This window comes from Hippichthys cyanospilos, chromosome 4 (assembly GCF_059441005.1).
Source record: "Hippichthys cyanospilos isolate Australia breed blue-spotted pipefish chromosome 4, RoL_Hcya_1.0, whole genome shotgun sequence".
Classification (NCBI taxonomy): Eukaryota; Metazoa; Chordata; class Actinopteri; order Syngnathiformes; family Syngnathidae; genus Hippichthys; species Hippichthys cyanospilos.
The window spans coordinates 16569103-16591999 of NC_142372.1; the positions used below are offsets into that span (position 1 = coordinate 16569103).

The 22897-nt window shown below is 38.9% G+C and overlaps 1 protein-coding gene across 3 annotated transcripts in view; it reads right to left on the bottom strand.

The window, feature by feature from the left end:
- The window catches only part of sbf2 (SET binding factor 2), an 82102-nt gene that overhangs the window by 27757 nt on the left and 31448 nt on the right, over positions 1-22897 (bottom strand). For all 3 annotated transcript variants that reach the window (XM_088412989.1, XM_088412990.1, XM_088412988.1), the window contains exons 4-17: positions 21039-21173; positions 20833-20943; positions 19678-19783; positions 16063-16195; positions 15551-15659; positions 15234-15347; positions 14864-14941; positions 14561-14674; positions 13830-13958; positions 13565-13663; positions 12413-12617; positions 12220-12329; positions 11235-11384; positions 3723-3791 (exon numbers count right to left, since the gene is read on the bottom strand). In XM_088412989.1, the coding sequence (XP_088269115.1) occupies positions 3723-3791; positions 11235-11384; positions 12220-12329; positions 12413-12617; positions 13565-13663; positions 13830-13958; positions 14561-14674; positions 14864-14941; positions 15234-15347; positions 15551-15659; positions 16063-16195; positions 19678-19783; positions 20833-20943; positions 21039-21173 (1662 nt within the window). The remainder of the gene's footprint in view (positions 1-3722; positions 3792-11234; positions 11385-12219; positions 12330-12412; positions 12618-13564; positions 13664-13829; positions 13959-14560; positions 14675-14863; positions 14942-15233; positions 15348-15550; positions 15660-16062; positions 16196-19677; positions 19784-20832; positions 20944-21038; positions 21174-22897) is intronic.

The window sequence follows — 22897 nt, forward strand, 5'->3', positions numbered from 1 at the left end:
GGGCTATCAGGACCTGAGGTCGTTATTAACTTTAGACCCACAATTCGGAGGTTTATAGTATGGCAAGAAGCCTTTAAGCACCGACTGGACATCAGGTTAATTATGTCACGCAGATAGTGAGTGATGGTGCATGTTGTCACTGGAAAAACGCTGAGTCCTACCAAACATGTCACCAGCCTGGAGACAGAAAGAGTCTTAAGAAATTCGGGAAATTCCCAAATTGCAGAAAAAAATGATGATTTCTTCCTCAGGGGGAATGCATAAATGTCTTGCAGATAATCAATCTCTTTGTGTAAATTAAAAAAAAAACAAAAAACTATTTACTCACTGAAAGATGATCCTGAAAGTCCAAATCATAAACAAACCCACCAGTAGAACATAACTGTGTAATAACACAATGTACAAGTAATATAAATGTTCCAAAAAGAGGTAAACATAGATTAAATAAAACGGAAGAACATTTTTAGAGCGAACCAGAGCATCACTTTCCTCATGTGGACAAGCTTAAGGAGGACTTCCCACCTAACTGCGATATGTTCTTGCAATGTTGGTCATCATTTTGTTTTTTTTTATCCAGTTGAATAAAATACATTGTTTTCAATAAGACAAAGACGCTTACTTTGGCACATTTAAATAAATCAAATATTATGCAAAAGAAAAAGTGAAACTGAAATGTTTGTGACCTATTCATCTCCTGATAAACACACATTTTGCATAACAAAGGGCAGAGGAACTGTGCGAGTCTAAAATCTAGATGAACTTTACCAACTAGCATCATACATGCAAATACACAGCAGCATTTTTATTTCAGTTTGTCCTTCTATTGCAAATATATTGCCAAACATCTGAGGTGTAACAGAGTTGTTTTAAGAATGTACGGAGAATGTGGGTCAATAACTTCAGCTGATGAGCCTCAACATATGATAACAAACCAAACACTATGTCGAGTGATGACAAATGCGGTTGCAGTGTGAGGAAGTTCACATGTTCCATGGCCTGGGGAATCTACGTAGGAGCTTGTGGACGGCACCACTGGTAACATGAAAATAGGGCAAACTCGGACTTCAGAATGTGAATTTTGTTCTATTTAAAGACTTACAGTATGATAACAACACAAATAAAGTGGAAGTCAATGTTTATTTTATAAAAACCCCAATGATTTCACTCAACCAGTGGTTCCAACAGAGACTTAGAATGTTTAGTTATTTCGACATCAGGTCAACTGCGATCTTGACTACAATATATATTATGTACATTCAACACCCTCCCTTTTCAAAGTAAAAATGTGCAAAATGTGATTTGACATGACTCAAATATTAATTGACATGACTCAAATATTAATAGAAATGTATTATCTTAGATTTCCAACCAAACTTCAAAAACATGATTAATAGTGACTTGTACTCTGTTGTACAGATAGTGACAATCAAATGATCAAAAATACAATAAAAAGCAGAAAAAACCCCCAATGCATGCTGTTTTGAAGGGTTGCCAAGAGAAAATAACTAAACTAATCTAATAATAATCATTTATAATAATAATCTAATCTAGAATAAACATGGCAAGCGGTCTTTGTTGTAAAAAGGAAAACAAACGGACAAGATTTGTCAAACAGTCTTTTTCGGAGTATAAGCTCAAATTGGAGAGGCCAGGCCATAAGGCAATGCACCAAATTTAGCCAAAGCCAAACATGTCTGGCTTACTTCGCAGCTGTAGAATCTAAGGCACTTGTAGTCATTTAGTCAAACACATCGTTTGAGTACCAACATATTTTGGAGTCACTTGATAGGACATCGCAAAAATGATAACGCAAGGTCTTGGGGGGCGAGGGACAGTAATGGTCTAGTCCAGTACTGTTCACTGTTCTGTATTTCTTGGTTTATGTCTTGCACCACAGCATGAAGAATTACAGAATCAATTAAAAAAAAAATCTGACATCAATACAATGCTTGCACTCACCAAAACAGCCATCCTATAAAACACTTAATTCAACTCAAAATCCATTCTTCTTTCTTTCCTCAAGAAGACTTCAATGACTTGCTTGTAGAGTTTGTCTGTGCATTTCAGTGCCAACAATAAATCCTTTTCTATGCTACGTTTTAATTCGCTATAAAAAAGGCAGAGAATGACCATTCAACAGAAGCCAGAAGCGCAGGACACAGGGATTGCCACAGTCAAATGGCCAAGCTTGTTTGACCTGCATAGCGCTGCCCCCCCCCCCCTGGTGAGTATTCAATCACAGAGTGCATGCGTGTCACGTTAGAGGTGAGGCTTTCTAGCTGGCCTTACTGTCGCCACCTCGTGATCTGATTGGCTATTGCGACTGTCAATTTATTCTATGTGCCCGTTCACTCACAATGGAAGGAGCGTAACCAAATGGATATAATACGACACGAAGAGACCAAAATATGGAGACTAATGATAACCAACTGGTATGAAAACAAATGAGGACAGTAGTGTCTGCCCCCTCAGGGCAACGAGCTGTGGTTACATGTGATGAGCGAAGGTGAGCTACTCTACACTGTGGTTTGGAAATCTCCTGTGACATTGATGCCATGGAATTCTTTTGACTTTCCTCTTCCTTCATCAGATATTAGCACAGCAAGACAGGTTGCTAACTCATATCAGTTTTGTGGATAGGTTTTTATCGGGCATGCTCTTCCTGCTGCAACCCAAACACTTAACCAAATGGGGGAATTCCAGTGGATGAGTTTTCAAGAATTGGCCAGAAATTGAAGGGTGTCAATTTGTTCCACTCCACTAATATACAGTAGGAAAAACCATATTACAAACAGGTTATACAAACATTAAAGTGACAAAACTTTTATCGAGATTTATCAAGTTTATCGAGATGCAAGCCATTCTTTGCTGTGAGCAAAAATGTGAGATCCATTACTAGATGTAGGCAGCAAAATTGTCAACAAGCAGCAATTTTGAAAATAGTGGACAATTATTTAGAAAAAGAGGTCAAGTGCTTGCTTTGAGCCCTTCATTGCCATTTCCAGTTGAAGTTTACTGTACAACTAAACATAACAAAAGTGACATACAAGTTGTATAATCATAATCACATGACTTTGCCTCAGGAAAATGTGCTGGCATAATGAAAACGCACAATGCCACAGATGGGATAGTGTAACTCGCACTGATGATGTGGCTGCACAACTCACTAAGCAACTGATATTAAAAAAAAAAATGGTGCAGCAATGAAATACATGCATACGGTATATGCTTTATCGTCAACAAAAATGTAATATTATTAGAGCTTACTGAGAAGTTCTAACTGTATTTTATGTGCTCTGTTATAGAGTACTGATTTCTGGTAGGTAAGGTGCCCACCCATGTGAAGCAAGCGTGAAGCAAGTACAATTCTGTATAGTTCTATTTTTGTTATCTAAAAAACACATTACTTTTTTGTATTGTATCGAGGGGGTGCAGCCAATTAATGCATTTCAATTCATTGCAACGGGGAAATATGAATACAACTGTTTTAAGTTCCGAAATGTATCAAGTAAAAAATTAAACTCATCAGTAAGGTATTGCTGTATAATGCAAATGGTATATTGCTGAGTATCTCAAGCCCCAAAACACGATTTCAAGTGAAGTTCTGGAAGTGGTTTTCGCAACAGGCGCACCGCCCGAGCACTTTGTATGCATTATCTGTGAAATGAGCGAAACAGAAGCCTTACGTGGAACACACATCTGTATTTAATGAACCTACTTACTCTGTAAAAAGCTGTTGACAGTGGCAGCAGTGCAGCAGCCACGGTGTACTCCTCTGAGCTGGAACAGTCCTGTGGGTCAAACAACAGGGGACAAGTGAGAGCGGGGCAAGACACAGCAGGTCACAGGTTACGCATTTCGGGTAAAGCTCCCAAGACACACCAGGACCACTGGAAAAAAAACATGCATGTTTTGGTAAAGGAAAAGTGAGACATTGCGTTATTGCCGGTACGTGTTCCTAAGCTATATCTTAAAAAAAAAAAAAAAACGTTCTAACTGGACATCAAGCATGCATGTGACATATGGGAACGATAGATGTGATGAATACTAAGGGGTAAACAAGCCAAACACACATTACATAAAGACTGCCATATCCTGTTAAATGTCAGCGCCAAGCAAAAAAAAATGTCTGCCAAAACCACTCAATTCACCGTGTTCCATAGTTGACATAGACATATGCTTTCAATAGCCTTATATAATCCTTGCCCTGACACACTTGTTAAAGCGGACGAGTCTTGAATTTATTTGCAACTTTTTTCTCAATCTTGAACCAGATTAAACTAAAAGTCTTATCACAATCAAAAAGTGTTACATAAAATTTCACAGTCATATGGCCAAGGCGAGATCCAGAACCAATCATTTTTCTTTTATGCTTTTACTATATGAAAGAATAGTTGCAAATATTTCCTTAGCGGCAAATACAAACGTTATTGTTTCTTTTGTCATCTCCATGTCCCTGTCTTGGAATCCTTTTTATTGGCCAGGGGCACATTTCAAAAATAAAAGAAAAATAGATGATCTACGGAAAATAATCGACACAAAATGTTATTTAACACTAAACTATTAAATCCTGGCCAATTTTGTGAATTTATATTTATTGAATAGCTAACCTTTGGCTAATTATTCATTTTTAACATGTACTATGGAATCAATATTATGCATAGTGACACACTTTTTTAAGGTATTCTACATTTGTGCATCTTAATTTGGACTTGTGACTCAAATATGAGATCAAACATTATACTTATAATATTATAATATTAGTAATAGTATAATATTATAATATTATACTTTCCCTTACACAAATTGCATAAACTTTGCCATTGTATGATTGGACATTTTTATCATTTGATTCTTTCCGGAATTTTGAAAATCTGATTCTTTCCGGAATTTTGAAAATCAGTCACATCTATGATTTTGTGTAAACAAAATTTTACCATTGTAAAGGCTCCATCTAACACAACTTTCCTGTGCATTCTAATCATTTAGAAATCTAGAATCCTGGAAAATCCTCTATTGAGAAAGAGTAACATTTGACGTGGAACTTTTTGTAATCACAATATATCAAATGAATCTATCACTTATTCTTTTCACACAATTTTAGAGTGCCTTTATTGATTCTTGATCATTTGTGACTAAAAGATAGTGAACCCATTGAACTCACAACTCAGATAAAATACATAGATAACTGACCAACTTACATACTTATCATGTGCATTATGCTTCGAATGATATAATGCAATGTTTCAATGAAAACAATGGCAACTAAGTGGGAACCACTTTGGCAAGCATGTCCAAACTAGATTCAGTCAGGTCAAAAAGGTGGCGCTTATCGGTGTTTTAGGAAGCACATTAAGAGAAATCAAGTAGCAGCCTTAGGGGCTCCACAAAACCGATGAGAATAAGAGTAAGGATGCAAGTCGGACTCCAGAAGTACTTAATTCACAGGAAATTGGTACTTATTGGTGCTAAGCTATATCGGGATAAGCTTAAGGAGAATATAGCCAGAGGGGGAGAAAAAAACAAACAAAAAAAAAACCAACCAGAAACAGCACACTGATTTTGACCTGGTGGTGTACCTCATAACCCTCAGTTGGACTGATTCATTCGATACAAAAAAAGTATGAGCATTTGTTTTGCAATCTGCCTCACTTGAAAGTCATCAAAAAGAATGTTGAGTGTATACATAGTCACACTTTGAGAAATCAAAGAGTTCACAGCATAGGGTGAAGAATGCACATTCTCTGATAGTGGTCTGTAATGGGGCCCCTGTTGCCACCATTGCTCAAGAGAAGACCGGGGGGGGGGGGACAAGGAAAAAAAAAAACAAGAATGTACAGACGAGCAAAAATGCAAAACACAAGTGGCGCAGCTACAGATGAAAGCATGCCTGCCCCCTGCGTAGACTAAGCAACAATGTTTCTGTTTTATTTTCAGTGTCACTTGTGTTTGTCTTTTCTGCCATTTGGGTTTCGATAAAAATTTCCATCTTAGAGCGGCAGCTGAGCATTGTTTATTGGCATCGTGTACTGTACAATGCTGCAGGTCACTGGCGTTCACGATTGGAAATGCGTAAGAGAAAATCTAACAAACAAAAACACTTCCAAATCAGTGATGCTCTCATCTTTTCTTAGAAACAGAAATATTAGAAAACAAAATGATCATAAGATCAGAAAGAAGTTAGAGGCCAGAAAATCTGTGCCATTTTCATGATAAAAAAAAAAAAAAAACAATTTTCTGGATTTACAATCCAGGCTCAGTTAAAATAAAATGATTGACTCAAACACCACAAAATGTATGAATGTGTAAATGATACCAGGTCAACATTATCGCCTACAATCGCCTCTTAACAGACCGGTTGAGTAGCGAAAGCACAAAAGATTTCGAGATAAATTCAGAAAGAGATAAGCACGGCAATCTACAAAGGGCCTGAGAGTAAACAACAAGTGAAGTGAAAATTAATTTTTCGATGACACGAGGATTTACCTCTTGCAGGCTGCGGAGCACATGCAAGTGTATTTGGTATGTCAAGAAAATGTTATAATGTATGGCATCGGGTTTCGGTCTGCTATGACATCCCACTGTCTCCTTTTCCTCCCATTATTTATTGTATTTTTCTCCAGTCTTTTTTTCTCCCTCTTGAAGCTGCGAGAACTCCTAATGGCTACGATGACTAACGTGGCTATTTGGTCTCAAACACGTACGCGACAGAGAGCACACACAGGGAACTGAAACATGTGACAAAAAAGGTACAGGAATTGAACAATGAAACTTCCTGAGACACTATCCAGGAAATCTGCAGGAATGAAGTGATGCATCTGGAATGCACACGTAAATGGCACCTTTACACACAGAGTGGATAACCATATTTTATGAATAGCGTTTACCAAAAGGAAGAGAAGGCCACATAGTTGACCTCGGCGGTCTAGTGAGAGCTGTGAAACCTGATTACAGCAGATGTTCACCTGACTGCAATGGGCATTCACTGGAATGAGCTGAACATGGGAAGCGCCATTTCTGCTATTATGTCAAGAAGCCCATCAAGGCTGCAGAGGAGAGGTTGTCGTAGCAACAAACACATTTATGTGCTAAATGTCAAAAAATAATGAAGTTACGCATTAACATTGGGGCTTGTGCTCGTCTTTCCCATTTCTCACCTCAGCAGGTCAAACTCACTATCACGTGCGACATATGGCTATGGCCACATGAACCTCGCACCGTAATCCCCACTCCTAGTAAACTGCCATTCAGAGTGTGTTTTTGAACTAGGATGAGGCCCTGGGCCATAAGAGAAGCAGAGCACAGAAGACTAATAATCCTATCTGACAGGAAATGGTTGGGATGCCAGGATACATCCACAGCAGGCCTCATTCCCCCACATGGCTTGTGTACTGTGGGGAGCAGGAGCACTGACCAGTGTGTGTGTGTACAGGGCACACACAGCTAGATGTGCAATTAGCTCAAATGCGTCAGTGGGGCTTGTTACTTAGTGTGATTCATGGCAGAAACACAGATAAGGATAATAACCTTTGTTTAAACAGGAAAAAATATTATAAAATCTTATTGGCGACAGCAACACATTCCTGGGAATCCATCTGTTTTTCCATACAATATTGGCTTTGAAAAATGTCTCCTTGTAAAAACATGTAACTAAAGGGCTGCAATGATGAATTAGTTTACTCAATTAGATAACCGAGAAAGGTCGATGCAAATTCTGGCTCACAGGATTAATCCCCACAGACACATGACTCTGAAGTTGCAAGGACCGCTGTAAAAATAATAAAAGCCCCTTTCACACCGCAGGAACTCTTATGCTGTATGTAGCCTGGCAGCTTGACTTTCCCTTTTCGTTCACACCAAAAAACGTTCCGGGTCTGGAGGGTTTCCCTAAGCGTCTACCAGGAACCTTCTAAGCACCAAAGCGTTCAAGGGTGCCCGCCTTAGCCGAGCATTTTTGTGTCCTCCTGCAAACTATTGACTATGCAAGCCCCCAAAAAGAAAATGGACCTACACTCGCTGGTTGTCAGATGGTCTTTTCCACCAGGTACTTTTAGCAGTCTTTCCGTCACAAAGCACTTGTTGGAGTACGAAAGTGCTCGCTCTGCCAGCGACTCGTAGCTTTGTTGATATATTGCACAGCTTGAAAAAACGTATATCAATTTATAAGTAACAGAGCTTCATATAAATAAATAAAAAAAAGCTAATTAGACTTTATTCTCATCCAGTGTGTGGTAGTTTCTTTAGTTCATCATCCTGCTTGTCATTCAACTTGTTGAGACCGCATTCGAGTGGAAGTTTCCGATACATTCTTGACAAGATGCATCTCAGTCTGAACAGCTCCAAATACACATCGGATTTGACAGTCGTTGACGTCACGCTAAGTGACGCAGCGAGCACACCTTGAATTGTGGAAGCTGTGCAACGGTACAGCGCTTTTCTATATTGCAAAAAAAACAAAAGAAAACAAAGTACTCTCTTGCATTCGGCAGTACACTTGAGGCATGTTAAATGACCACTCTCACATTAGGAAATCAAATGCATACATAAGAAAAGCTCATTCAAAGCACAATAAAACAACAATTGATGTGTGAGTACATAACATGGGGGATGCGGAAACATTTTAGAATATATTTGACAGACCAAAATCAGAACAGCCACATATAAATTCAGGTTGCAGGAGCAGGGAATACCGTTTTTTTTTTTTTTTTTATGTTGTAACAAGGGTTATTGCATTGGCGCATCAGTGCCACACTAGCCACTCCCACTGAAGATCTGGTGCGCCAGTGCGTCAAATCGTACTACAGATGAAAGCCTTTCAAGCACATGCTTCTGATTGAAAAATAATTACATCAATGAGAGTGGAGAGCACTATGCCTCTCTGAACACACACGCGCACTCTCACAGTAGTACACGGGCATGAATTTTTGAACGCTCTCTTCGTTTAAACGCAGAATAGCTTGCCTGTCAGACAACTGTCATTTGTTGACTCATGTCACTCACTCAGCCAGGCTATGCCAGGTAAAGTCAAACGCAATCAAAGTCACCGATACTATAGGAAAATGTATTTGTATATATATAGACCTCACATAAACTTACTGTATTTAAAATCCAGAATTATGTTTGATCAGGATAATCGGTAGAATACATTTCTAAAAACATATTCAAGGTGCAGTCCAACAAGTAACTCAAGTCAACTTCATTCTAAATTTCAGACAATTGACTTTGTGCAGTTTTGTGACACCCTCCAGGACCTAATCCTCCCCAAAACATTTGAACACTGATTACAACCATGAAACAAAACCTTTTGGTGGGGCGCCGCGCATTAATGATGAATGCCATGATTGACCTCCTAATGATGATGTCATTGTGAATGAACGTGTCACCTACATGTGGGAGCCAGAAATCCTAATGAGGCATCTTGTAATCGTTCGACAATATCAAGCTACATTTTTTACAAGATAGGTCACTCTGATCCCTTATTTGTGCACGCTCTCTTATGCACGCACACACTACTAAAATATCACTGTGAGTCTATTATATGGCAGGGTGTTGCAAGAAAAGGGTGTGTAGTAATAATAACTTGACTGCCAAATTGCTATTTATGTTCCTTTCTCAGCTCATCTCTAAATCCACAAACACTGAGTTCAGAAAATATGCCTGGTTCCAATGAAAGAAGAAAAAAAAGACGGTAAAATCAGAATGTGTGTCACTAGTGTTCAAGGCACACCACAAGTGTGATTCTAATTTTTCTTTCCCATTTTACTAGGTCTGACTCCTCAAGTAATATGAGTAAATCGGTTAAAAAAACATTCTCAAAGCACTTTTCTTGGTCCTGCTTATTAATGTAAATGTGTAAAAAATGTCAAGCCAATCACAGCAAGAATTGCTATTGCTATGCATGACAGTAAAGCATGGTGGAAACATGCCCTGGGACACTTTTATTTCAACAGGAAAACTTTTATTTTGAAGTGTTTCCCAGCAGCGTGTTGCAGTGTAACTACTTGACTAGTCACTCTACTGTATCTGTTGCTCTCACTACAAACAAAATAGGGCACTAATAAACAACTTAATTAGCCTGACATTGACATATGGCACTTGTGGCCAGTGTTTACCGGTATTCCAGGCTCAATTATAGCTGTGCATACCATAAATTAGCTGCTAGATAGCAGCGCTCGAGAGCTCCATATAGGCTGGCATGACAGATATAAATGACTGCACACGTTGATGCTGACAGGCGATCATAGTTCGGATGTTCTGTTTTAGACGGCAAATTCGCTGTCACAGTTCGAAATTTACGGGGAGACATTTGTCTAAAATGGTATGCTTTTAATGTGCAGCTAAGAACAATTTAAATTTAAGTGAAAAAAAATGTTGGTCATTCAAAATTAAGTGGAAAAATGTTATATGGTTTCTGTGTTTATAATTGTTTTTCAACAAGCCAATAGATCACATGGCGACAACTTCAACATTGATTTCATGCCGGGTAGCTGAGCAGCTGCTGAGATTAATTGGCTTTGTATTAAAAAATGACTGGAATCCAAAGTCCCCCTGTGAAATCTGTACAGTGAGAACTGTTAACAATGATCAAACGCCAAAAAGTGAGCCCAATCAAGGCAGTAAAAATGAAGAATTAGCTGTCAGGTTGCTGTAGCTGAGCTTCAGATGCGTCCAAAACTGCACAAAGCACAGTTTACTGATTTTGACACTTGTTTCAACATGGGGGCACCAGGAAGAGACAAACAACTCGTCTGATAAACAAGGAGCAACATTACTGGACACATTCTTACAACATGCTGTAAACAACTGGCGAATACAGGAAACCTAAAACCAAGAGGAAGGGTGACCATGGACAGTAGGTCTTATGTACAATTGTGCTTCTTTGACACTGCTTTTGCTTAAAAGCCGAGGACATTGTAAGTATTTTCCTGTTTTGATTTTCCTTCTGGACGGATCTGCTATCATAAATCCTGGTTATTTTTACCCCAAAATCATTTTATGTAAGAGGTCGGAAAAGAAATGTGAAGTAGTTGCAGTTTTTGCAACAAAAAGTAAACACAGCACTAGAGGCTAATAATCATTCTGTATTTTGACTGAAGAGAAGCAAAATTATCACAAGTTCAGATAAAGAAAACGATTCAGGCATTTAGCTGACTGGCTGAGATTATTGTCTTTTGAAAAGTGATAAATGTTTGTGTAAAACTTTTTTTTAGTGGGTTCCGAATTCTGTGAAATACCTGCAGGGCACAATTCATCATCCGGATGATGTAGTCAAACTGTTGGTGGTCCAGTATGGCCCGATTTTGCTGGACGTGAAGTCTTAGCTCATCAGTCAAACACTGGCGAGCTGCTTTGCCTTTGAGTGCCCGCAGAGCAGCAGGAAGAGTCTGTTAAGAGGGTGAAGATGGTCAAAGACAGGCTTGGAAAATAATTCAGTGAGACTATAATCAATATAGATGGGCTTGATTTGAGGGAACCATAGTAGAAAACAAACAAATAATAATTTCAAATTTACTGACTGATTAACATCTTCAAGTAGTCAACGTGCGGTCTGCAATGGTCCTGAATAATATAATGTAATGTCGTTTATTTTTTGACTAGATCTGTAGTCTATTCCCTCTTACAGTCTTTAATGAGCAGGATGAAACGTTACTATTTTACGATAAAGTACGCGATCGCAAAAGCAGTACGTACATTCCGTTGAATAGAACTCCATGTTTATTCTGACCATCTGTCAAAGCAGGTTTTACGGGCTCATTGACGGTTCACAGGATAAATGGTATGCATTCTTACATAAGCGCCAAGCTGCATGCTTTAATTAAAAGATAAATACACCAAGTCGGGAAGATACAAAGCAACCTGGCTGTTGGCACAGATTAAAAACAAAAGTTTTTTTGCCTACAATATCACCGTTTGTATACCAGAGCCCCAGTAAAAGGAATTGAGACAACCACCACGCTGTTAAAACCTCAGGATGTCAATCAATCAGTTACTCGAGGAAGCAGGCAGTACTGTAGAAATGTAACTACTAAACTGCAAAAAAAAGTGTTATGGATACCACCACTATATTGTGGTATGTGGAACATTTAAACTTGCATTTAAATTTCATCTTTCTATTGAAATGACTAAGTAGTTTGTTTACGTTTGAGAACCACTAAGTAGTGGAATAAACTTACAAGTACCTAAATATTATGAAACCAATGAAATCATTGTACACTGTACCTTTTCAGTCTCTAGGGTCTTGTTTTCAAATATGAAGGCTATGCAGTTTCTCACCACCTCAAGCCTGCGAGCACTGTTAAACACAGAGCCAGTCTTCCCTATTATGGACACTGAAAAACATAGATACGAAATCATTCCAAATTTTCTTATTAAGAGTGGGTGCTGATATTAGAATAGTCATAGGCGGTCATACCAACAGGAGGACCAGCAGGTACAACACACTTCTTGTCAAGCCGTGTTAATGGAGGGGCATTTGTGTGTTTGGCCAAGCCCTCCTGAAGCAGCTTCTCCACTTGATTGTCACACAAGAGGGGGAAGGGTACCTGGTGGACTCGAAGGTGTGACCCCTCTGATGGTCTAGGCACTTTCTGGAACGCCATGTGAGGGTTTGGAATCTCCTAGCGAAAAAAACAAAGTATTACAATCAACTGATCGGTGGTGCCTTGAGATACAAGTTTAATTCGTTCCATAAGCAATGATCACGCTCGTAACCTACGTACTATACCTGTAACAAAATGAATGGAAATGCCATAAATCCGCTGAAGCCTGAGCCCCAAAAAGAAAAAAAGTTGTTTTGTTTATTTTTCCTTAAAAGGAAAATATTATTATGTAACACTGTACTTCATAAAGATATACAGTGATTAAATAGCATGTAAAACATTTAAAAGTTATTTCCAAAATGTTGCCACACAAGAGGGTGTATATACATATATATATATATATATATATATATATATATATATATATATATATATATATACACACACACACACACACACACACACACACACACACACACATATGGATAAGGTCACTCATCAGCGGGCAAAGGTTGTACACTTGTCAAAATCTTCGGTCCATATCTGTTGCGCCATCATTTAGAATTAAATATTTGTTGCTCAAAGCGTAATACAATGCCAATACAGATGCTATTCATTAGTCCATCTTTAGTGTTAAGTTAGCCTTGAGTTAAGCAGACAATCCAAAGCAAAAGTGAGTATGTAGTTGTTTTAAAAACACAGTATGTATGTTTTTTGTTGTTGTTGTTCATTTGGGAATACATTTCAAATGGGAGTGGTGATCAACAGCTTCAAGCAACTTTTTTTTTTCAACTGAAGACTTGATCACTGCAATATTTTTGTGAAGTGTGATAAGCTGAGTTCCCTGCCACTTTGCAGCACTTGTATCAATATTTGCTCGTAAATCAAGGTGAAAGCAATACACCAAATCTTGAAAAACATGTAAGTAAGGTCACTTGTATTTAAAGACACCACAAAAAAATCACATTGATTATAACGCATTGGTTAAAAGGTGCTTAATACTGACTATTAAAAAAGCAACTCACATTTCTGTATAGCTGTTCGGCAAGTTCCCTGATGCACCTCTGCAGTTTCACCACATTGACATCTTCTTCCCTAAATTTCTCAATGCCAAAGGCCACCAGCTATGAACACAAACAGAATAAAACCAAGATAAAAACTGCAAAATGGTCCAGAATAACCTGAAGTTACAAAAATGGCTTGTCTGGTAAAGGGAAACGAGGTGACCAGGTTATGTTTAAAGGCTTTCTACAGTGCATCGTATCAACGAGCATGGGGGTAGGTGCTTACCTCGTCAAAGAGATCACAAGCTCGGTAAGGAGGACCACGCTCAGAGACAAACCCAGCGAAGGCCATGCCATCTAAGACCTTGGTGAGGAAATCATTTTCAATGAGGCCTCGCTGGCCAAGAAAGGCAGTCTGGAAAATGTCAGAATATCGAACAGTTTTAATACTGTACCTTTGCGAACAATGTTATACAGCTGACATGGATACAAAGCAGTGTTTGCTTGAAAGATAATAGCTCAAATACATCCTTTGATTATACTCTGCTATATTGTAATGAAGTACAAGTTCTTGTATCCCAGAAATAGATGTACCTAACAGGGCCTTTAATTGAGGCCTCCTTTTTTGTTTGTGAGTTCACTCAAACATGACCCACTTCCTGATTCCAGAAAAATAAGCTGAGCATAATTGTAACAGAATCCATGTGGGGTACTTTGATGATGAGGAGGAGGATCTGCGCTGTGGTTACAATGGAAACACCTCCGACATAAACAAACAAAATGCCTTGTAATCTGTAATGTGTTTCATATGGTAAATTTTAGACATAAAAAAAGACTGCAAATGTCACATTTTAGGCACAGATGTTAAAACACTTTAACCGTCATTCCTGGAATATTACCGCACAAGAAAAAAAAGTCCTTCCTGGGAAGTTATTACGAAAACTGTTTAATCAAGGGATGACTAGCAGAAAAACTAGATCTTGGAACATTTTGCACGGGAATTGTTACTTATCTTACCTTGTGAAAGTGAATAACTGGTTCGGAATGGATACGAATGAGCTGCAGGCATGACCTGTAGCCCTGGAAGAGTTGTGCAAACAGCCTGAGAAAGACAGCCCTCACCTCCTTGTCCTGACACACATTCACAAAAACCTTTGATTATAAATTAATCTGTCGACTGAGATTACAGTTGATGCTGAATCTCCCTTGTGAACTTTTCGGAATAAGAGGCCCATTGTTGAAAGAAGTATATCCTCCTCATGTAGAAGGAAAATGTCAAACTTTGGGGAGAGAGGGCATGTGATTGTGATGCTGACTTACCAACAATTTGAGGTTGGAGGGTGCAGTGCGAGGTGGAGGGAACGCATTGTCTGCAATCTCCAGATCAGGATGCAATACCTAGAAGATTTCATATGTTGATTTTTAAGACACAGAAGCAGACTAAATGCCTAAAAATAATGATTTGTGAGACAGATTCAACATATTTGGTGTTCAGATTAAATTCTAGCATTGAAATGTTTTTTTTTTTCTCCCCCAGGCATTGTTTACTAAGTGTGTTGCTGCCAATTTTTACATTTTTATGAGTAACTCTGGACAGTCTGAAACTGAGTGAAATGCACTTTTACATTTCAGCATTTTGTTATGATCAAAATGTTATTGCGTTAAAGTGTACTGGTGTGCACGTGCTTACTAGTGACAAGGCCGCTTGTGTTTGGCTGAGCAGAGGTTCAGGAAGCAGAGACAAGTGGATGCACTCAGGGATTTTTACGGTGCCTCCATCCAGGTCCGCAATGATGACATCCAACTGGTGACAAATTAAATATTGAAAAATGAGATAGTTTCCTTGCAACTGGAGGGAAAACCACAACCTGTGGGACAGGCAGCGAAATCTAAACGCATATTACTTTATGTGTGGGCATCTTAAGTGCTTGCTTGTTGAACTGTAAACATTGTATCATCACATTAAAGAAAAAAAGACATTCTTGGGAAATTTAATTCTGTACGTACCAGATCCTGGATTTCACTCTGAAACAATGAGTTCACTCCGATGATAAAGGGTGTTGGGGAGCTCAGAACCTCAAGAAGGCGTGAAGGCAGGATAGGGATGTAGGGATAACTATGGTACAAATACAATATATACATACAAAAACACATTGTATTTTAAGCAAGACCAGGATTAAAGAAAATGAAAAAAAATAACTAAGGAGTGTCACCAAAAACCTTCTTGGCAGTAGGCAAAAGTATTTATTTGAAAGGCCTTCACAAGAAATCTCAAATGAGCAAAGTTATTAGAAACTGCACATTGTACAAAAAGTGCAAAATAACATCACTATGACTGGACTATCATCATTTACCGAGAACTGACCACCCCTAATTTGGCAAACCTGAATGCTGTTACAAGAAATTGTTCTAAAGTTGGAAAAAAACACCGGATTTTTGGCCCCCGAAAATTTTTGTCCAAAAATTGCAAAAATGAATTGAATGCAAACAATGATCAAGGTGTCAATGCACACACTCACCTATATTTGAGAGGAAACATGAGGGCTTCCAAAGCACGACATGCCTCCCCAAGTCTCTGGTAACTTGTGGAGTGGAACAAAACTTTGTGCTCGGTCAGAATCGCACAAAACAGGGTTAAAACATTTTGAATACCTGGAACAAGGAAACAATGAAAGAACAGAACAAAGCACAATTAATGAGGTGTTCGTAGGAAGGAATGTTGAAAGTAAGAACCACATTGTTGAAAATCAGTTATCTAACATAATCAGCTACTTGTAGTTGATTTACAACTATGGGAACAGAGAAAATAAGAGCAATTAATTGCCTTAGAAGTAAAAAGACAAAATTCAACAAATACCATGCACAGTGATGGGTATAAGACTAGTGTTTTGGGTTACTCAAATTCTAAGTTAATTGGATGATAGGATGGATCAGAGTTTAAACGGGGGGGTGTAAATTATTTTACAACTTACATAAATAAAGAATAAAGCAAAGACAAAACAAAAAGTAACTAGCATAGCTCAGGACTGAACTTAAACATAGTAAGTATCATCTATTTTAACTCCTCTAAAAGGTTGACGAGTGATGGTATTAAAATTAAATTCGGTCAACAGAAATGGAAAACACACACACACACATTAATTAAAAATAACTTTTCAAATAGCAGTGTGACAGTCAGGAAGAATTCTAAGTTTACAGTTCCTGTTATTGTTTCCTAGCATCTGACAGATTAATTCATCACACACAGGAATGACAAGTGAGAAGAACACGAGCAGACATGTCTGGTCCAAGGTGGGCACTGGGGCTGGATGTTTGGCACCCCTGAGTGTCGTTTGATGCTGATAAACAGTAAACTTTGAATATTTTAAATGTAGAAGGTGAGCAAATTGATCTTTCTGAATAGATTTTCAATTCACTAAAGCACATGTATAAGAATATATAATAATGTAAAAGTATACGTCGGTCTATATGAAGAACTTTCCTTTCACGGAGGAGGCCCAAGTTTAATGTTAGATGCAGGTGTTTGCTCATCTTAAGAAAACAGTGACACATTTCCGACCCTTAAATAAAAAGAGACAGCAGAGAGACCCCTGATAACAGCAGACAAAGGCAACAAACAAACAAACAGCCGTATTCTTGATGGCCGTTTTTATCTCCTTCCCGGAGGGAACCGGGGGGGGGGGGGGGGGGGGGGGGGGGGGGTGTACTTCCTCCACAGTGTGACATGTTTAACACACATTCCTCTCTGCTTACTTCAACGACCTGTGCACACTAAATGAAGTGGTGAGCTGCCAGTCTTGTACGTCTATTGCGGCGATCCATATTTGGACAGGAAGGTGGTCGAATTAGTGGAAAAGCTACGTTTGTTTGTTTTGCGGATCAGATGCCAACAAATTACTGACAGCACCCGGGAGGAATCTGAGAAATGATTAACAAGTCATCCTGGACATGCTTTGAGGATAATGATCAAAAACAAATACTCTATGTGAACAGCTAATCAAAGAGGGATTAGGGACTCTGGCAGAAATTATACACTGTCACTCGTTGCTACAACAACATACTCAGCAGACTGAGATACAGACAGACCTGTACTTTGGTTCTTGCCTGTTCAAAAGGCTGACAGACAGTAAATGTCAGGAGATGGAAGAACTGCTCCTTTTTGGGCAATGTATTTTCATGAGTTTAGTGGGATCATAGTAGGATGTTTGGAAAGGAATAATCCCTTGAAATGAATAAGGAAGAATGTGCGTAGTGTTCACTGGAATTCCGTATTTAATCCAATTTAGGACACTTGAAATGCTAATATATCGGTCGCAAATTACCACATGAAATCTCGCCAGGCATCTATTTTCTCAACCACTGCCAGCCCAGTCAAAATATTTTTTTTACCTTAAAAAAAAAAAAAAAAAAAAACTGTAGTGAATGTTTATGATACTGTACACGGCAAAAAAATGAAGACAAAATGAATGCAACATGTGATTCTGTTGTCTTCATCAGACCATGCTGTTCAACTCGCACTGAAGCAGTATGCAGCAGTGTGGAATCAGCATCACCAAATCAGAGGCCAGGGTCGTCTAGGAAAACCACAGGGTGACCTCTCGGGTTCGGGAAGGAGTTTCTACCCAAAGACCAAAATGAGGTGGCTAGGTCATCCGATAAAGCTGGATGGTGATGTGTTTCAGGCAAGGCCCCCATGAAGCAGACCCTAAGGGCAACCAATGAGACACTGGAGAAAATATCTTCCATCTTAAGAAAAATGCTTGAAGTGGCTCGGGAGATGGAAGTCGGGAGCTTCCTTCCTCAAGGTGCTGACCCTGAATCCTGACCCCATATAACCGACAGTAACTGGATAGGATGGAATGTATGAGCCATGTGAATGCGCTCAAGTGTGGATGATAGCTGTAAAAGTTAGTGTCTCAACAGGGGACAGGGAGGAAGGAGTAATCGGGCAGAGGCCCAGTGTATCAGAAGTGATTCAGTGTAACTGCCCTAATTCTTACCTCGAATGACCTCAATTTAACTCAACAAATCGAACAAGAAAAGGGCCACACTGAAGTCTTTCGGAGAATCGCTCTTTTCTTGACATTAAGAGCAATGACTTTCTACCTTTCCAACACACGCATGCTCCAAAATCTGCTTTTAAAGGACCAACAGAATTTTCTGCCGATAAACGAAAACAGACGTCTAAAGACTTTTACGTCAAAACTGTTTTGTTTTATTTACACAAATTGGCTACAAACATATGACTTCCACATGACCTAGCTAAGTGTATCCTGTAAGTACCCCCCATGTGTACTCACGATATCAAATGAAATCTGTTTTCAAGCACATTCTTGTCCCCAAATGAGGCTAAACGAGTGCCAATTTTCCATTGTAAATCAGATTTTGTAATTAATTCACCCCAAGATCACAGATACTTGTCGGCTTACTTCAAAAGTGAGGCCAAAATCTAAAAATACAACATACATCATCTACGTTAGTGGCCTATGGGGAATAACACTTCTGTGATGGATAAACATCCTAAAAGCTGCACGAGTCACAGCGAACTCAGCACGTACTGTACCGGCCCTACAAATGGCTTACGCAAAGGTTAACATATTGTGCAAATGGAGCAACGTGAGCCCAACAAATGGCATCAAATCTTCATCATGTGCTTGTTCTAGTTTGGAGGAAATTGCAGAATCACTAATAGGAGGTCAAAACCTCATAATCTTGCCTCAGTCACATTTACAATACAATAAATCCAAACGTCTCCTGACTCTAAGATCTGCACTTGTGATTATGCCAAAAGAATTGGGACTCTAAAATCTGATAAGACTGACTTAACTTATACACGTCATGTCAAAGATATTAAGCTGCTGAGTTAAATCAACTAAGATGGGGATTTGAGTAATGATTTGGAATATTATTTCAAGAGATTAAGAGCATAAAAAAATGCACGGATTGGATGCAACATCCTATGCAATCTAAATTTAGAAGGAATTGTTGGTATACACAAAATGCTACAAGATCCTTACCCCGTTCCAACTAAACGTGACTAATAGACATGAGCATGACAGGGCAGAAATTCATTATGTAGGCTTCCTGTCAAAGGATTACTAACTGGTCGCTCAGTGTTGGGAGGGGAGACGCACCTAGCTGCTGGAAGAGCAAAGCAACACTCTTGCATGTGACAGGTAGTGTGTCATTCAGAGGTGTCTGGATTAGCTGTCGGTCGCCTGCTCCCAGGCTAAACAGCTTCTGTTGAATCAAAACAAGGCAACAAAAATCAGAAAACATGATTGGTGACGCCCATTCATTTAAAGTTATAGGGAAGGCAAATCCAAACCCGGTCCTTGAGGGCCACCTATCCTGCATGTTTTTGATGTTTTCGTCGTCCAATGTAGCTGGTTCAGGATTGTGATCAGACTCGCTGAAGTTGCTGATGAGCTGATCATTTGAATCAGGTTTGTTGGGAGGACAGAAACCTCAAAACATGCAGGATAGGCAGCCCTCAAGGTTATTCTCGAATGTAATTCTTTGACATAATTTGTCATCGGTACTATAGAAAATTTGTGTCAATAGGATTGATATTATTGGTTAATTGGTATTGGTGTCAGTGATGACTCAAAAGTTGAGGAAAAAGGTGCTATCAAAAATCACTACACATGACCCACTAGATGAAGCAACAGTCTTAATAGCTTGCATCAGACACTATAAGATGCAACAACAAAACATTTTGTCTCAGGAAAATCCAGGTTTTTCATTCAAACAATTCCTCTCATACCTGTCAGATTTTACTATGTGCTAGTTGGACTAATATATCAAGGATTTGAAGAGGCGTCATGCTGGTACCAAATTCTTCACTCTTCCCGGAGTAGGCCATATCATCGGGCACAAACGAAAATAACTCCTGAAGCTGTTGTACTTGCATGTCGACCTCAAAACTGTCAGGTAGATTTGCTACCCGCTCATCAGCTGTGCCACATGGTTTACATTTCATAATTGTGAAATGACTTGAGTTCTAAACTGTGAGTCTAAATAAAACTCTACGCAACATGTCACAGCCTCAAGTCCTTGATAGGGGGATCCTTTTTCGTACAACTGATTGTTCTGGTGCTGACATTTTGAAGCTGGGACAAAGGAAAAGCCACGTTCGCTTTTTCGACCTTCAACTTTGGTTATCTCAGCCAGGCTATGTGGTAATCCTGGTAGTCACTGTTTGTAAAATGTCATCATTAAGCCATGGCCACCTCCAAAGATAAACAATCAAGATCAATACAAAATACTATAGTTTAAACAAGACATACCTGGGATCCACCAGCCACCGGAACTTGAAATATAAATAGATTGGCCACCAAACCCTCTAAAGGGACAGTAAGGCTATCGATGTGCACAGTGTAGATCAGTCCCAAACACCCCTGGTAGGAAAACATATAGAGGAACATACAAAGTCAAGGTTTTCTGAACAAGCCAGAACATAGTTTTTAAAATCATTCACATTAAGCCTTATTACCCTGAAGATTTCTGGATGATCCAATCTTGACACAAGAATGAGACTTTTTGGTGCAAACACTTGAGCTGGCTGGATCAAGCAGTCCTCTTCCACCTCTTCATCTTCATCTTCATCAACCTCAATACTTTTAGATCCCTGAAATGTTTAAAAAAAATGAATTAAAAAAAACAACAACTGGAAAATGCACGTAAGGGTCGAATCCTTATCCAGTTCTGGATATCCCCGCCTACTGCCCAAAAGTAAGCTAAGATCGGCACCAGCAACCCTGCGACCCTTGTGGGGATAAGCGGCTATAGAAAATGGATATATTCTTTTAAATGAAAAGCAGAAGGGATTGTAATTTTTCTGGTTGTTTTGTTGCCATTTTATAGATAGCCATAAACAAAAAATATTGGTTGGAGTAATATACCACACATTAGACTCTAATCTTAGTTGCTGGCCGGCTAATTGGATTTTATTCAGTTTAATAATTGGATCATATTAACTATCTCTAGTGTTTCAGATTAAACCCTGGCAGAATAAACCACAAAATGAATGCTGGCTCCCACAAACACAGAAATATGAAAAAACTTCAGGCATTTTAGTGGACTATACGATGCTGATTGTTGCACAATGTTTGAACTTAACTTGCATCGTTCTTTAATGGTGGCCAAACACGTTACGACCAGCACATTGTGATTAATGATATTAGAAAAAAAATGTAACAAACTCAATGAGCAAGTAATCTTCAGTGGGATCCTCAGCCAGTGCTCATTCCTGACTAAACTCCTTATCAAAATCTAGTATATTTCTTCACTCAATGAAAACATGCCAGGTGAATCTGAATAGATCTTATTCAGACGGAGTCCCATTTCAACATTATTTTTAGGATTTGGTTCAATTATTCGAGGCAAAACATTCCTCTCCCACCTGTCTGGAGTCTCGGAAATCTGATTAGACAGATAAGGATTCATTTAGAGTAAAGGCTGTTCAAACAATGTCACGTTTCAAGGAGATCTTCAGCACCTTATGCAGAACTAAGGAATGTGTGTTTGTTTTGCTGGAGTGATGTCAGGAGAGGACCAAATATAGCTCCAGTTCCTTTGCAGGCTGAAGTTGACCAAAGGTGGTATAATATTTTGTTACATAGTTGCATTGAATCAACAATCAACTGTCAAGATTAGAGAACAATATGAGAAGATAAATATGTACTAGCTTACTCACATAAAAAAATCTACTTCGTTTCGTGTATCTTTTATTACTTTTATTGATAGGCTGTGTTTATTTAAAAAAAAAAAATCCTGCTTCTGGTGTGGAGCTTTCCTTCACAGCCTGCTTGCCAATTGCATTACTTTCCCCAAGGCCCTCTACACACCAACCCGAATGATGGGCCGTCATATCCCCCCTAATACGCTATTAGGCAGATCGAATGTGAAAATTCACAATGAACTACTGCCTGCGACGGCAACTACTATGGACCTTCTGCTTATGCTTTTGATGTTCCTACCACATAGTGTAAATTTCGCACAATGCATTGTGGGATGCCTGACGTCACATTTGTAGTTTTAATCATACGAAAATAGACTGCTTTCATTTTCATTCCTTAAGCCAAACAAATGGGATATTGCCCAGAATAGATAGTTGGAATGAGTAAGATCCAGTAAAACATGGTTTATATACAGTTCCTGGCTTCACCAAAAATAATCAGAGGAAGACATCATTTCGGTAACAGTCATATTTTTGTCGTCCACTATGACTTCTATTTTTGAGACTTCATTTTGCACTTGGGGTGCTCTTCTTTTAGATGTGGCTGTCTCCACAATGTTAACACTTGTTGCCCACAGCATTTGCATCTGTTTGGGGAGGGGAACAGGTTATTA